The sequence below is a fragment of the Mytilus galloprovincialis genome, chromosome 10 (assembly GCF_965363235.1).
Source record: "Mytilus galloprovincialis chromosome 10, xbMytGall1.hap1.1, whole genome shotgun sequence".
Classification (NCBI taxonomy): Eukaryota; Metazoa; Mollusca; class Bivalvia; order Mytilida; family Mytilidae; genus Mytilus; species Mytilus galloprovincialis.
In genome coordinates, this window is record NC_134847.1 from 33281064 (window position 1) to 33294325 (window position 13262).

The 13262-nt window shown below is 32.1% G+C and overlaps 1 protein-coding gene across 1 annotated transcript; it reads right to left on the reverse strand.

Moving 5' to 3' along the window:
• Positions 1-483: 483 nt before the first annotated feature.
• Positions 484-12128, reverse strand: LOC143047418 (ATP synthase subunit b, mitochondrial-like). The gene is made up of 8 exons (XM_076220458.1): positions 12010-12128; positions 10138-10168; positions 6558-6820; positions 5661-5824; positions 4020-4148; positions 2733-2810; positions 1892-1993; positions 484-630 (listed from the first exon to the last, which is right to left on the reverse strand). The coding sequence occupies exons 1-8, from the start codon at positions 12035-12037 to the stop codon at positions 559-561; spliced, it is 867 nt and encodes a 288-aa protein (XP_076076573.1). The 5' UTR covers positions 12038-12128; the 3' UTR covers positions 484-558.
• Between the last annotated feature and the right edge of the window lie 1134 nt (positions 12129-13262).

The following is a 13262-nucleotide window of genomic DNA, read 5'->3' on the forward strand; positions in this document are numbered from 1 at the left end:
ATAGATTTCTAGACAAGTATGTTTATTCATGTACACCCTATTTGTAAACTTAAAGATCTAAATATATACTTTGGATTCATTTATTTTCGTGGGTTCCAATTTTCGTGGATTGAGGAAAATTTGCATATTTGTGGATATTTAAATTCATGGTTTTGGCAAAGTCTGCATACATTCCTTTAGAACATTTGTAATTTGTTTAACTTCAAAATTCGTGGTTCCTCATTATCCACGAAATCCATGAAAATTAGTATTCAACCAATATTTAATAATCCACAATGTTTTAATAAATTGCTGAACATGGATGATAAAAAAAAATTTCGCTTCATTGCTCAAACCCAAACCTATGTTGTTTGTACTGTAAAATTGGAAAAAACCTGGAAAAATAGCTTTCAACCCAGTCACAAAAGAAATGTCTATGCATTTAATGCAATCTTTACCCAAAAGATCCTTAAATGCAATGTCAATAATACAAATCCACAGAAATGGTCCTAACTTATAATTTATTCCACAAATTTATTTAAATATTTTATAACAAATAAAGTCCACACTAAGTTCATGTTAAGCTGTTGCTGATTGTGCCTGTGATATCTTCTTCAGGGTGGCTATACAGTCAGCAATACTTTTCTCCTCCTGAAAACAAATCAAACACTTTTCTTAGTGGTGGTATTATTAATCATAAATATGTGTAGGTTTCCAACATTTCTTTATAGTGGTATTACTATATATCCTTATTTGACAAATATATGTATAAACAAGAAGATGTGGTATGATTGCCAATGATACAACTATCCACAAAAGACCAAAATGACACAGACATTAACAACTATAGGTCACTGTACGGCCTTCAACAATGAGCAAAGCCCATACCGCATAGTCAGCTATAAAAGGCCCCGGTAGGCTAGTGTTATCATGGTTTAGTGTACGGATGATAACATGCTACCTAACAAGTTCTTGCATATCTTAGTATATATTATCCAGTGGTGGATCGATGACTTTTGAAAAGAGTGTGCATAAAACCCTGACCACATGCACACCTAATATATATGTACAAACAGACAGCAAAGACTTAACAGTGAAAACTACATAGCATTCAAACTGTAGGAGTTATCTGAAATAATAAGATATCCATAATTGGACACACAGATAGAAGGACAAACGGAAGGAGGGATGAAGTGACGAATGGACAGACAGGGGAAAAACATCATCCCCACAACTAAAAAGTTCTAATGGAATTATCTCCATTGAGCTTCTCAAAAAGCAGTAAGAAATCAAAGCAAAATATAATTCCACAGAATATTATTGATGATTTTTGTATACTACTGTCACAATAATCCAGGGTTGGACTGTTTGGCGTCCACAAACTTTTTTAACCAATCACCTTCTGTATGTGCCTGTCCCAAATGAGGAGCTTGTAATTATTTAAAGATTGTTGTTTGTTGCTGTATAGTATAATTGTTTTCGCTCATTGATTTGTACATACATTAGGCCATTGGTTTTCTTGTTTGAATAATTTTAAATTTGTTATTTCGGGGTGTTTTATATCTGACTATGTGGTATGACTTTTGCTTATTTTTTAAGGCTTTATAATAACCTGCAGTTGTTAATTTTACTTCTATCTCATTTGATCTCTTGTGGAGAGTTGTCTCATTGGAAATCATGCAACATAGACATAATAATATCAATACAGTGTAACCTGTGTTATCCGACACACTGAGGGACCAGGGAAAAAAAATGTCAGATTAAACAGGGCGTCGCAATACTCAGGTTTTTTCCTGCAAAGATAGGCATACTTTGAGACCATAAAAATGTGTCGGTTAAAGCAGGATGCTGGAACACTCTAGTATCAGTTTAGCCATGATACACTGTACGTGCTTTTCCAAAATTATTTTACCTCTTTTGGTGTTATACTCTTGACAACATTGGATGTGATCCAATTAACCATGTGTTCTTGCTCAAATCTACGTTGTGCATTCTGAACTTCCATTTTGAAGTCCTAAAAATAAACAGAAAAAATTTCACAAAATGAAGTAATTTAATTTATTGTAAATTCAGAAATTATTGTGTGCATTTATTATTGTAATTTTGTCATTTTAGACTAAAATGTGATTTTTATAATTTGCGATATTGAAAAAAATTCTATTTAATTTATATTAAAAATTTCAAAATGCGATTTGAAAATATTGAGATTATAACCTTCTTGCATATTTGCAATAATAAAACATCACCATAATTTCTGAATTTACCGTATTTGTAAAACATCTCATAATATGTGTTGGCAATAATGAAATTTCTGATGGAAATTCTTTCCTAACAGACACATATTTCTGTAATTTCCATAATTTTCCTAGATTTATATTTTTTTGTAAATTTTTAATCTAAAACCATTTAAGTGTATTTCAAATCTAAACCATGGAAAATACAAACATTCCATTTGAATGGTTTTACAATAGTGATTTTTGGACCCCTCAATAGTTTTCTGTTCAGCGTTAGGCAAGGCACCATGTTGAAGACCGTACTCTGACCTATAATCGTTTACTTTCACACATTTTGACTTGGATGGAGAGTTGTCTCATTGGAACTCATACCACAACTTCTTATATCTATACCATGCCTACAGTACTGTAAAACATATATTCTATACAAATTCCAAAATAGTGTTTAATTATCTAAACTAAGCTCAGGCCCTTTATAATGCATTTGATTTCTCTGGTCATATACATAACAAAACTCACCAATCTTTTCTTTACTTCTGTGTAGACTTTGTTCAATCTTTCTCTATAAGATGCCTCAAGTTGGAGCAAAACATACTCCTGAAAAGACAATAATATGATATAATTTCTGAGTCATTTGTAAAACACATTTATTTGAAAAAATGCTGAAGAAAAATAAAAGCATTCCATTATTTTCTCAAATCAATCTAATCATAAGCTATCTTATCCTTTGTAATATGAACACAAGGCAGTTAAGAGTCTGATTGCCTTATTAGTAAAAAATTTTCAGTTTCATCCTTTCTAATGTACACTGCAAGATAATAGGCAAAAACAGAAATAAGTAACAAATAAAATTTTACAATCTGTCTCTATTTATCCTAGCTATAGTTTTCACTGAAAACATAAAAACAACTTGTAAAAATTCCCTATAAATCACAGTTCTATCCGCTAGTTTTTGCTAAATACACAAAATTTCGGTAAAAATCATGATTTTTTGTTATGTTGATGGTGTCTTGTTTAACATTTTAAATGTTTACAGTTTTTCATCATCTACCAAATTTTTCAATGAAAATGATGCAAATCAATGTACAAATATTTAATATCAAAATCCGTAGGAGAAAGACTTTGATCTGCTGATCATTTTTACCATCAACAGTTTTACATTTGCTACTTTACTTTCAAGATGTGAGCCGAAAAAAACTGCAGTGTACTCTCTAACATCTATGGAATAATTTTAGTAACAGGGCATCTATTGATGGGTCCAATCTAAGGACATCATCTTTAATATTTAGCCCAGTAATCAAAGATTTCTTTATTTTTTAAAGATCACAACAATGGATGTACAGATGACAACGACTGACTTAAGTGGTGACAAGAACTCATGTGCTTACTTAGACATACATACACATTGAAGGAACAAAAAGACAAACAGTAACACCCTTTACACAAATAAAAATTTATTTTCCCTGACACGCCTCCTTTTTATTTCATAACAACGCCATTCATTTTTCCATAGAAATAAACTAAGTTTTGCTTTGGTAGACTGCTGCTAAGGCAAGTTTCATGACGATGTTATCTCCAGCACACTTCTCTTAAATCTCCTCCAATTCACCTACTGTATTAAAAACCAACTTCTTTTTGTGAAGAAAAAAATTAAAATATAAATAGTCGCAAAAAATTAAAACTTGATCTTTCCTTGCTTAATTACATAAAATATATTTAAAAATCCCAAAATAAAGACACCGCGAAACGGGCTAGTTGATTTACAGTATGACAGATGATCTTTTTAAACATGTCACCAAACTTTACCTTCTGAGCATGGACAAAGTCCTTGGTGGCATCTAATGCCTCTTTAGCTGTTTCAAGTTTAGCCATTTGTTTAGTACAGCTTGCCTTTGTGTCTGCTATTGGTTTTTCATAGATCAGATTGTTTTCTTTCTAAAAACATCAAATAAAATATTTTCCAACATTAATTGAAATAGAATTTATAGTCTCCCTGTATATTCTAAGTTTTCATTTTAATGGATATTTATGAGACTGTCACTCAAGTGAGAGTAGGTTTTTCATAGATCAGATTATTTCTTTCTAAAAACATAAAAGATCAATGTACAAAATGTATTTTTCAACATTAACTAAAATAGAATAAAAAGTCTTTCTGCATATTATAATTTTTTATTTTAATGGAATTTTATGAGACTGTCATACAAGTGAGAAGTTTTTTTTTTATAGAACATATATTGTTTTCTTTCTAAAAACATAAAATAAAAGATCAATGTATTTTTCAACATTAATTAAAATGGAATAAAAAGTCTCCTTGTATATTCTATTTTTTTTTTTATTTTAATGGAATTTTATGAGATTGTCATACAAGTGAGAGGTTTGACTACCGATAATGGTTTAATCCACCTTTTTCTACATAAGGAAATGCCTGTACTAATTATGACCGTCATATTCCATTCATTTGATGTAATAGAGCTTTTGATTTTGCCATTTTATAAATGACTTTTCATTTTGAATTTCCCTGGGAGTTTTTTATTTGTGTTATTTTACTTCTTTGAAGAAATATTAATCCTGATTCAAAGGAGTTGGTCCGGTAAGGGCCGATTTTGGCCTCAAATTTTAGGTTCATCTAACGAAAGATTTTGGGACACTTTTTAAACACTTAAGTGTCTATTTCAATTGATTCAGTTAGTTTATGTGGAAGATTTAGTCATTAAAAACGCTCTGATTCAAGCTTAAATATGAAAAATCTATCAAATATGCAAAAAACCGTCACTTTTCAGATGTTTTTTGTCAAAAATGAAAGTGGCCGCATCCATGTTCATCCTCAACCTTTATATATGTTATGTATTATCATCAAATACAACTTGCATTTCAATATTATGAATGAACACGAATGCGGCCACTTTCATTTAAGACGGAAACCGTCTAAAATTTAACTAAAATGCTAAAATTGTGAAGATTTCAGTAATTTAGCATGACTTAATGATGTTAGTAGCCAATATATGTGCATTGTATTGTCAAAAACAGCCCATATTTGTGTAGTAGACGCATTCTACTTTCCAATAAATAGCCAAAAGATTACATTTTCACAATTTTGTAAAACTGCTATATTTTGGGGCCAAAAAGGGGTCTTACTGAACCTACTCCTTTGTTGCAAATTGTTGAAAACCTGAGAAGTGTATGATATATTTATAGATTATCGTTGGTCATCTCAACGAGATTGATTGTCTCCCTTGTGCCTGTAAGGCAAAAGTGAGAAACACAATTGAGAAAAAATTCTGTTAACTACCAGCAACCTTTACGGTAGCTCAATTTATTTTGGGATGAAGAAAAAATCCATCACTGACCTATGATTTAAAACGTATTTTACCAGTATCAATTCACAAATACATAGTGGAAAACAATATTAAATGAAATATGATAGATTGTTACAATACATGTACTCACATCAATTCTCTTCTGGAACCAAGTACCAACTTTTGGTCCCCAAAAATAGGTAGCCAACAACACTGGTGGTGTGAGCATCATCAAATCAGCAAACACGTGGTCAACTATGAAGATTTCTTTGCTGACCAATGTAGCAGCAAGTCCATATGTGAGTAAATATGGACCTAGAAAAAAAAGGAATTCAACCAAATATAAAAAAGAAGATGTAGTATGATTGCCAATAAGACAACTATCCACAAAAGACCAAAATGACACAGACATTAACAACTATAGGTCACCGTAGTCAGCTATAAAAGGCCCAAATAAGACTATGTAAAACAATTCAAACAAGAAAACTAATGGCCTTATTTAAGTAAACAAAATGAACGAAAACAAATATGTAACACATAAACAAACGACAACCACTGAATTACAGGCTCCTGACTTGGGACAGGCACATACATAAATAATGTGGCGGGGTTAAACATGTTAGCGGGATCCCAACCCTCCCCCTAACCTGGGACAGTGGTATAACAGTACAACATAAGAACGAACTAAAAAAATCAGTTGAAAAAGGCTTCACTCATCAGATGGACAAAAATACAAGTGAACCAAATGCATACTTGTATAGTTCTTAGTTTTCTTGTTTGAATTGTTTTACATGTCATTTTGGGGCCTTTAACAGCTTTTGCCAAAGTTTCCTAAAATCCAATGATGGTTTGACAAAGTTCTGGATATCTTATAAAACTTTGAACACCAACCATCTCTTAAAAAATAATAAATGGAAAAAAAATTTAATTATTGATATGGTGTTTAGAAGCTAAATTTTGTACTGAGCAATTTTCATGATCAAAAGGCCTGATCTCTTATATGCTTATTTTTCTACCAAATCAAAGCAAAATATATGTACATATTTACCTGTAACTCCTGTCCTTGTGTACAAGGCATCAAACCACTCTTGAGGTATAACTAAAAATCTCATTTTTGGTTTCTCAGGTGACATTTTCAGTATAGGAAAGTTAACTGTATCTCTATCCTTGCCGTAAAATACTTCATTGGCTTGTGTCCATCTTACCATGTCTTCTATCATTGCCTGATGCTGAGGAAGGACGGGTAAGGGTTTGTCACCTCCTACTGCTGGCGTCGAACTGGATGGTCTTGCAGTGATCTGTGGTAGGCATCTGTAATGCATATGAGATCAAGTTGATATAGTTTAAAATCACTCTACCAGGTAATTGGTAAATTTATATAGTAAGGCCAAAGTTTTTTTTAAATTGTTTGATGTTCCCTACCTACCCACATAAAAAGCAGACTACCCGAAAATATTTATGACACAAACCATTTTAAATCATTTTTACTGTGACAAAGAATTTTGAATAAGTTGATATAGGTGGAGAGCAACACTAACAGTCGAGTCACAGTAAAAGATTTTTTTTCCCGCCTCAAACATGTTTTTTTCTTCTAGAACATGTAATGTCTCATTGGCAATCATACCACATCTTATATCTATAATCTGTAATTTGTAGATACATGTATTTACATCTTCAATGCACAGTAGTAGTATTATCAGCATTAGGCACTCATCATATCAAAGGCCTTACTGTGACTATGAGTCAGAGATTAATAAGAGTTGTTAATTTGCTTAGGGTTTGGTTTTGTGTGCTGGAATTTGGGGTCTTAAACATGAACAGTGTATATCAGCTAAGTATTCAAAGAATTAATTACTAAAACATTGTAAAACTACAACGATCTTGTTCAGGATGGTTTCTAACAGAACATTATGAATAGACAAATGAAATTCCAATACTACTTTTATTAGAACTAGAACACACCCGCGAAATCATAGGCATTTAGAGTTTGGTTGATAGTATGTGGACTGTTGTAGGGAGAATTTTTGTAAAAGATTTTGTGTCTGGAGAATTTCAGTAAAAGATTTCATGTCTGGAGAATTTCAGATAAGGTATCAAGACAGATACTTGGAAACAGTTTAAGCCCTCTCTCTTGTTTCCAAAGTCCGTTATTTTTTTTCTGTTAAATTCCATTATTTTAAAGTTTCTGTATATTATATACATACGTATACTATAAATAAAGTGTATTTGCTATTAACTATTAACTATCAATTTCAAGTTTCTTCTCCTAGGCGATCATTGCTAAATTATAGAGTCTCTATCTGTCATCAACGCGATAATTATTGTCCTGTCCCCGAGTACTCTTGAAATTTATGTGTAAGTTTAAAACTGGAAGTCTTGTTTGACTTAAAAGCGAAATTGAGTGCAAATCAAGCTAGGTTGAAAGTATGTTAACTATTTTAGGATTAATTTATGTAAAAGATTTTATGTCTGGAGAATTTAACTTACTGAAATGATATCAAAAGTCATATAGGTACATAGAGACAGGACAATAGTTTTAAGCCCTCTCTCTCTTTTTCAAAGACCGTTATTATTCTGTTTTCTGTTATATTCCATTATTTTCGAGTTTTTGTATACTATGAAAATACGTATCTATGTTATAAATATTAAAGTGTATTTAATTTTCTAATAACTATTAATTCTAAGTTTCTTCTCCATGGCAATCACTGATATATTATATAGAGAGTCTCTATATATTATAGTAGTATATTATTCATAGTTCAGGGATCTCCATGGCCTGTTTAACGATGGCGCCCCACCATCGTTCAAATATCTTGTGCCATCGTCAAATGACCCGCGCCATCGTTAAATTGTCTTCCGCCATCGTTCAAAACTGTTATCATTTTTGATAGCCTGACACCATTTTTTTTAAGCAATTATAATCAAATGCATGTAATTGCATAGCCCTTACGCTTTTTATATTATAATCCAATACACAGTTTTAACGCCTAAGGGATATCCGGATTAAGATCGCTATTCACTTGTACCTGAGCTTGTACAGTAGATCAACAAACCAGACAGGAGAATACTATCTGAAGATAGACAATTCATTTATCGAATTATTCAACTAAGTTTCATCAAATTCTTATGATAATTTAGATTAAATAAATAAATTAATAATCCAGTTACAAAGAAAACAGTTTAACAAGTCAAACACATGCTTTTATTTTGACTTACGCAAACAGCATCCCCCCTTTTAAAGAAGTACAACATAAGATGTCACACATTAATATTATTTCATCGTAAATCACTCGAGTGCTGCTGTAACGATAATATAGAATTATTTTAAAGTTAAGAAGTAAAAACTTAACTATTTACTGTGAAGAAATACCGTATCGTAATTCCGAATTCATTTCATAGTTTACATTCAAGTTGATACATCCGCATTTCCGGTTTATAAATAGACTCGAAAAATGCATCATAGCATCAATTTGCTAGATAAGTCATTAAAACCTTTTCATTTGTCAACGTTTGCTTAACATATTTCTTCAACCTTTTACATAACCTGTACGATTACAAATCGTTTTGTTGTTGCTGCGAATCAGCGATACCGGTTAGGGGTTCATGACTTCTTAATTTGACAGTGTCCGTGAAAAAAAAAGCTCCACATGATTTTTAACCCCAATAACAATCGCCAAAATTAGCAAGAAAATTACATGGGGATCTGCATGACAGCTTTTGGTCATTCTCGACTAAGGGGGGGAGCAAGAAGGCTCATCAATTGAATGGTTACAAACAGCAATTAATTAATGAAAATATTGATACTTCTATAATGAAAACTTAAATAAATATAATTTAAATAAGCAATGAATTAGCATGTTCACCATTCCTTATATGGAGGGATGAAATACTTTCTATCACGCTACACTGTACATGTAGACACGCTTTGTGATGGTGAAAGTTCCTCCATCGTTCAATTTTCATCCATGGAGATCCCTGTAGTATATATGCAGATAAACGCGAAAATAATTGTCCTGTCCCCGTCCGAGTACTTATGAAAATTATGTGCAAGTTAAAACCGAGGTATAATAGTAGTGGTTCTTACGATCTAAAATCCGCGATATGGACAACACTCTGATTGGCTTATTTATTTTTTATTTTTGTTATCTATCATAGGATTGGTTCTCAATGTTAAAACCGGTAGTCATGTCTGACTTAAAAGTCGGTCTGATGACGGAACAATATCCAGACACCTTTATTTTTGTTTTTCTCCCAAAATAACCCAAATTGAATAGTCATAAGGATGGATGACAAATGCGACTATGCATGGTACCTATAGGACACATGACATGATGATTAATTTGTTTTGGAAGAAAGAGAAGCGGCACACAAAATGAGGTCTTCTCGTTTAATAGTATAGATTACTGTAAACCAACTAATTTTTCATGAGCTATTTATTTTCAAGAGTAGAAAAATAACGACAAAAAAATGTCTGCAAATATGTAAAACTTTTTATTTTTCCTTATTTATCTTACATGTCTTAACAAGTAAATTTTTAAAGTATCTGTGACAATAAATTGGTTTATAGTAGTAAAATATTTGTTTGTTTGTTTGTTAGTTACAAATGTATGCTGTACTTTTACACTTACCTCTGTAATCCACAAAACCTGCCTACAGAACCTGAAAAATAAAGAAAACACATTAAAAATAACAGTATACCACCAGCCAGCTCAAAACAGAGGGCGCCTCAACCCTCTTCCCTTACCCATGATAACGTGTCCGTCTCAATTTCCATGACACATTTTGAGAAGCAATGTCAAATGACTTAATACATCTTCAATAATGTGTATTTTTCACCCATGAAAAATGGTTTTCTTTAAAAAAATTGTTTTAAGATTATTAATTAAATGATAATCCAACAAATTAAAACCCTTAACCTAATACAGCATATGATGAAATGTGACTCTTGACTGAATTTGAAATACATGTACCATGAGCAACATATTGGGTAAGAAGTTGACCAGGCAATGATTGTTGTTAAAGTTCATTTAAGTTACCATAACATCTTTGACAACCACTTAGTGATGATATGTGTATGTAATTGATTCTGACACTTTGTTCTGCATTTTGTTACAGAAACCCCTAAATTCAATGACTCTGCTTTTTCTTAATTATAAATTCTGAATTTTCTTCTGTTGAAACTTATTTTTGGGGTCCCCTTAAAAAATTAGGGCAAAATTATTTTGAGACGAAGTTACATGTATAAATCATAATATGCTGTCAAATAGAACAGCACAAAAAATTGACCTGCATGCGTACATGTAAATGAAAACTGAGCCAGGTTTGTGTCAATCAACATGGTCAATGAGCTTAGCTTTGAAAAAAAATAACAGTTTAAATTTGATCAAATCAGTCAGATAAACTAGTTTCTGTAACCTACCCTGCATGTCATGCATTTATAATAAAATTATTTCTTAGTAGGTGCACATGTGTGTGGAATAATAAGATTAAATATTTATGGGCCCGCATGAAAAAGAACTCAAAAACTCAAAAATGGCTATGAGGCCACTGCTAATTTCAAACACTTATTTTTGTTCTGAAGTCTCTTTCTGACATTATCACTAACAAATCTTAACAAAGTTCAAAATCCATATTGACATATATAATGAGTTTAGTTGTGAATATCAATCTGACAAAAAAGAGATAATGCCTCAAAATAACTTCAAAAAAAAAAAGGTGATAAAAACTGCATCATGCATTGAAAATGGATTGTTAAATCTTATAGTTCGTTTCTGTGTGTATTGCATTTTAGTGTTTCTGTTGTGTAGTTGTTCTCCTCTTATATTTGATGAGTTTTCCTCAGTTTTAGTTCGAAACCTCTGATTTGTTTTTTTCTCAATTGATTTTTGAATTTCGAACAGAGGTATACTACGTTGCCTTTCTTTAAATACTTCAAGTGGTTCTTTCTGTCATTGTCACCTCAAATGCTGGAATGGTGGTAGACTATACCTCAATTGACATATAATTCACCAATTAATGAATATTCGTGATATTCCTGACAAGTTTGTCTACTTAAAATAAAGTAAAAAAGTTAATAATTTTTATATTCTAAATGACTTTATTTAACGTCAACGAGCAGTTCTGTCAATGGCAACGATGAACCCAAACAAGTTTCCATAGTTTTGTGTGCACTAACAGGGTTCTCATTTATAAGACACGTACACGCATCCTGGACACATGGAAATCGAGCTGGATGCGTCATTTTTGAAACCCTCGAGTCCCCCTGACTTAAAAAATATGTTGCATTCTTGTTTGAAAACTGTAGACATCAATTAATATAGTAAAATACCCGCATATATGATTTTTAAACAGAAAATAGGAAGATTTTCAGGCTAAGTTTTATAATGTGTTTTTTTATTTGCGTATTGTTAATTCTATCGACTTAAGCATAAACTATTAACTACAAGGTAATGTCTAGCATTTTGTCAACGACAAAAACACTGAAAATCTTCGACAATTACCTGATTTTAATGCTAGTCTCGACAGCATTTTCGTTGACCTTCGGAGAGAACTAACTACCGGAAGTCGTCAATTTGCAAGATAGAATGTCGCAAATCTCTGGTATTTTACATCGCTGGACATTAAGAAAAAAATCGTTTTATGATTAATTTTGTACAAACTGATAAACAAATCATATCATATATTTCTAGTTATTGATTGTAGTATGAAATAAAAAAAAATGTATTTTAACGATGTCGTAATTTTCGTCTGCAAAAACTGATATTTTTTTACACCTAAAAAGTTTTAGTAAGTTTTGCTGCACCGAAAAAAGTTTTAGTAAGGTTTGATGGTTTGTTGAAGACACCGACAAGAAAAAGTGAAAAATTCTGAAACTGACGTTGTAAGGGAGCTACCATTTGATTTTTAAGGGGGGGGGGGGGGGGGCTAGGATGAAATTTGAAAAAAATAGGCAGGACAGGAGTTTTGAGTAAAAAAAAAGGCAGGATGAGACACTTGCAAAAAAAAAAAAGTCAGGACGACAATTTAGGTAAAAAAAAGTCAGGATAAACTAAAAAAAAAAAAAAGGCAGGACCGAACAGAGTGAAAAATAAAAAGGCAGGACAGAGATTACAGCTAAAAAAAAATGCAGGACAAAATTTTTCATCTTAGCCCCCCCCCATAAAAATCAAATGGTAGCTCCCTAATCCAGGCTTGCCCATAGACAGTTGGAAATACTATATCGTTATATAACAACCTTGTGAGAGGGAGGGCCAGGCATGCCAGGGGTGGTGTTTTTTTTTAATATGAGGCAGGCATAACCTGTGAATGGTGACAAAGTCTGTATGATTTTTTTTTATAAATCAAACATGTTAAAAAGAGAAACGGAAATACCGTAACGTTTCCGATTTTGTTTCTGTTGTTATCAATCTAATTAAAAACCAATCTCTCATCGCTCCCGTTTTCTGATATGTCGCGTGGGAGATCTAACGAAACCCGCTTTGAAGTCACATGTGAGTGAACTAGGAGTTACGAATTTATAATGATATGCAAATGAGTTGACGACCTATTAATAAGCCAATCAAAAAAGTTTATGAATTATTTTGACTGACGATTTCGTCGTATATAAAATGAATTACATCCCTTTACCTTACGATAAACTTTCAAGATCGTGGAAGACTCTATTTCATTGGTCGAAAAAGACAAACCTACGAGGTCACTCACATGTGACCTCAAAGCGGGTTTCGTTAGATCTCCCACGCGATATATCAGAAAA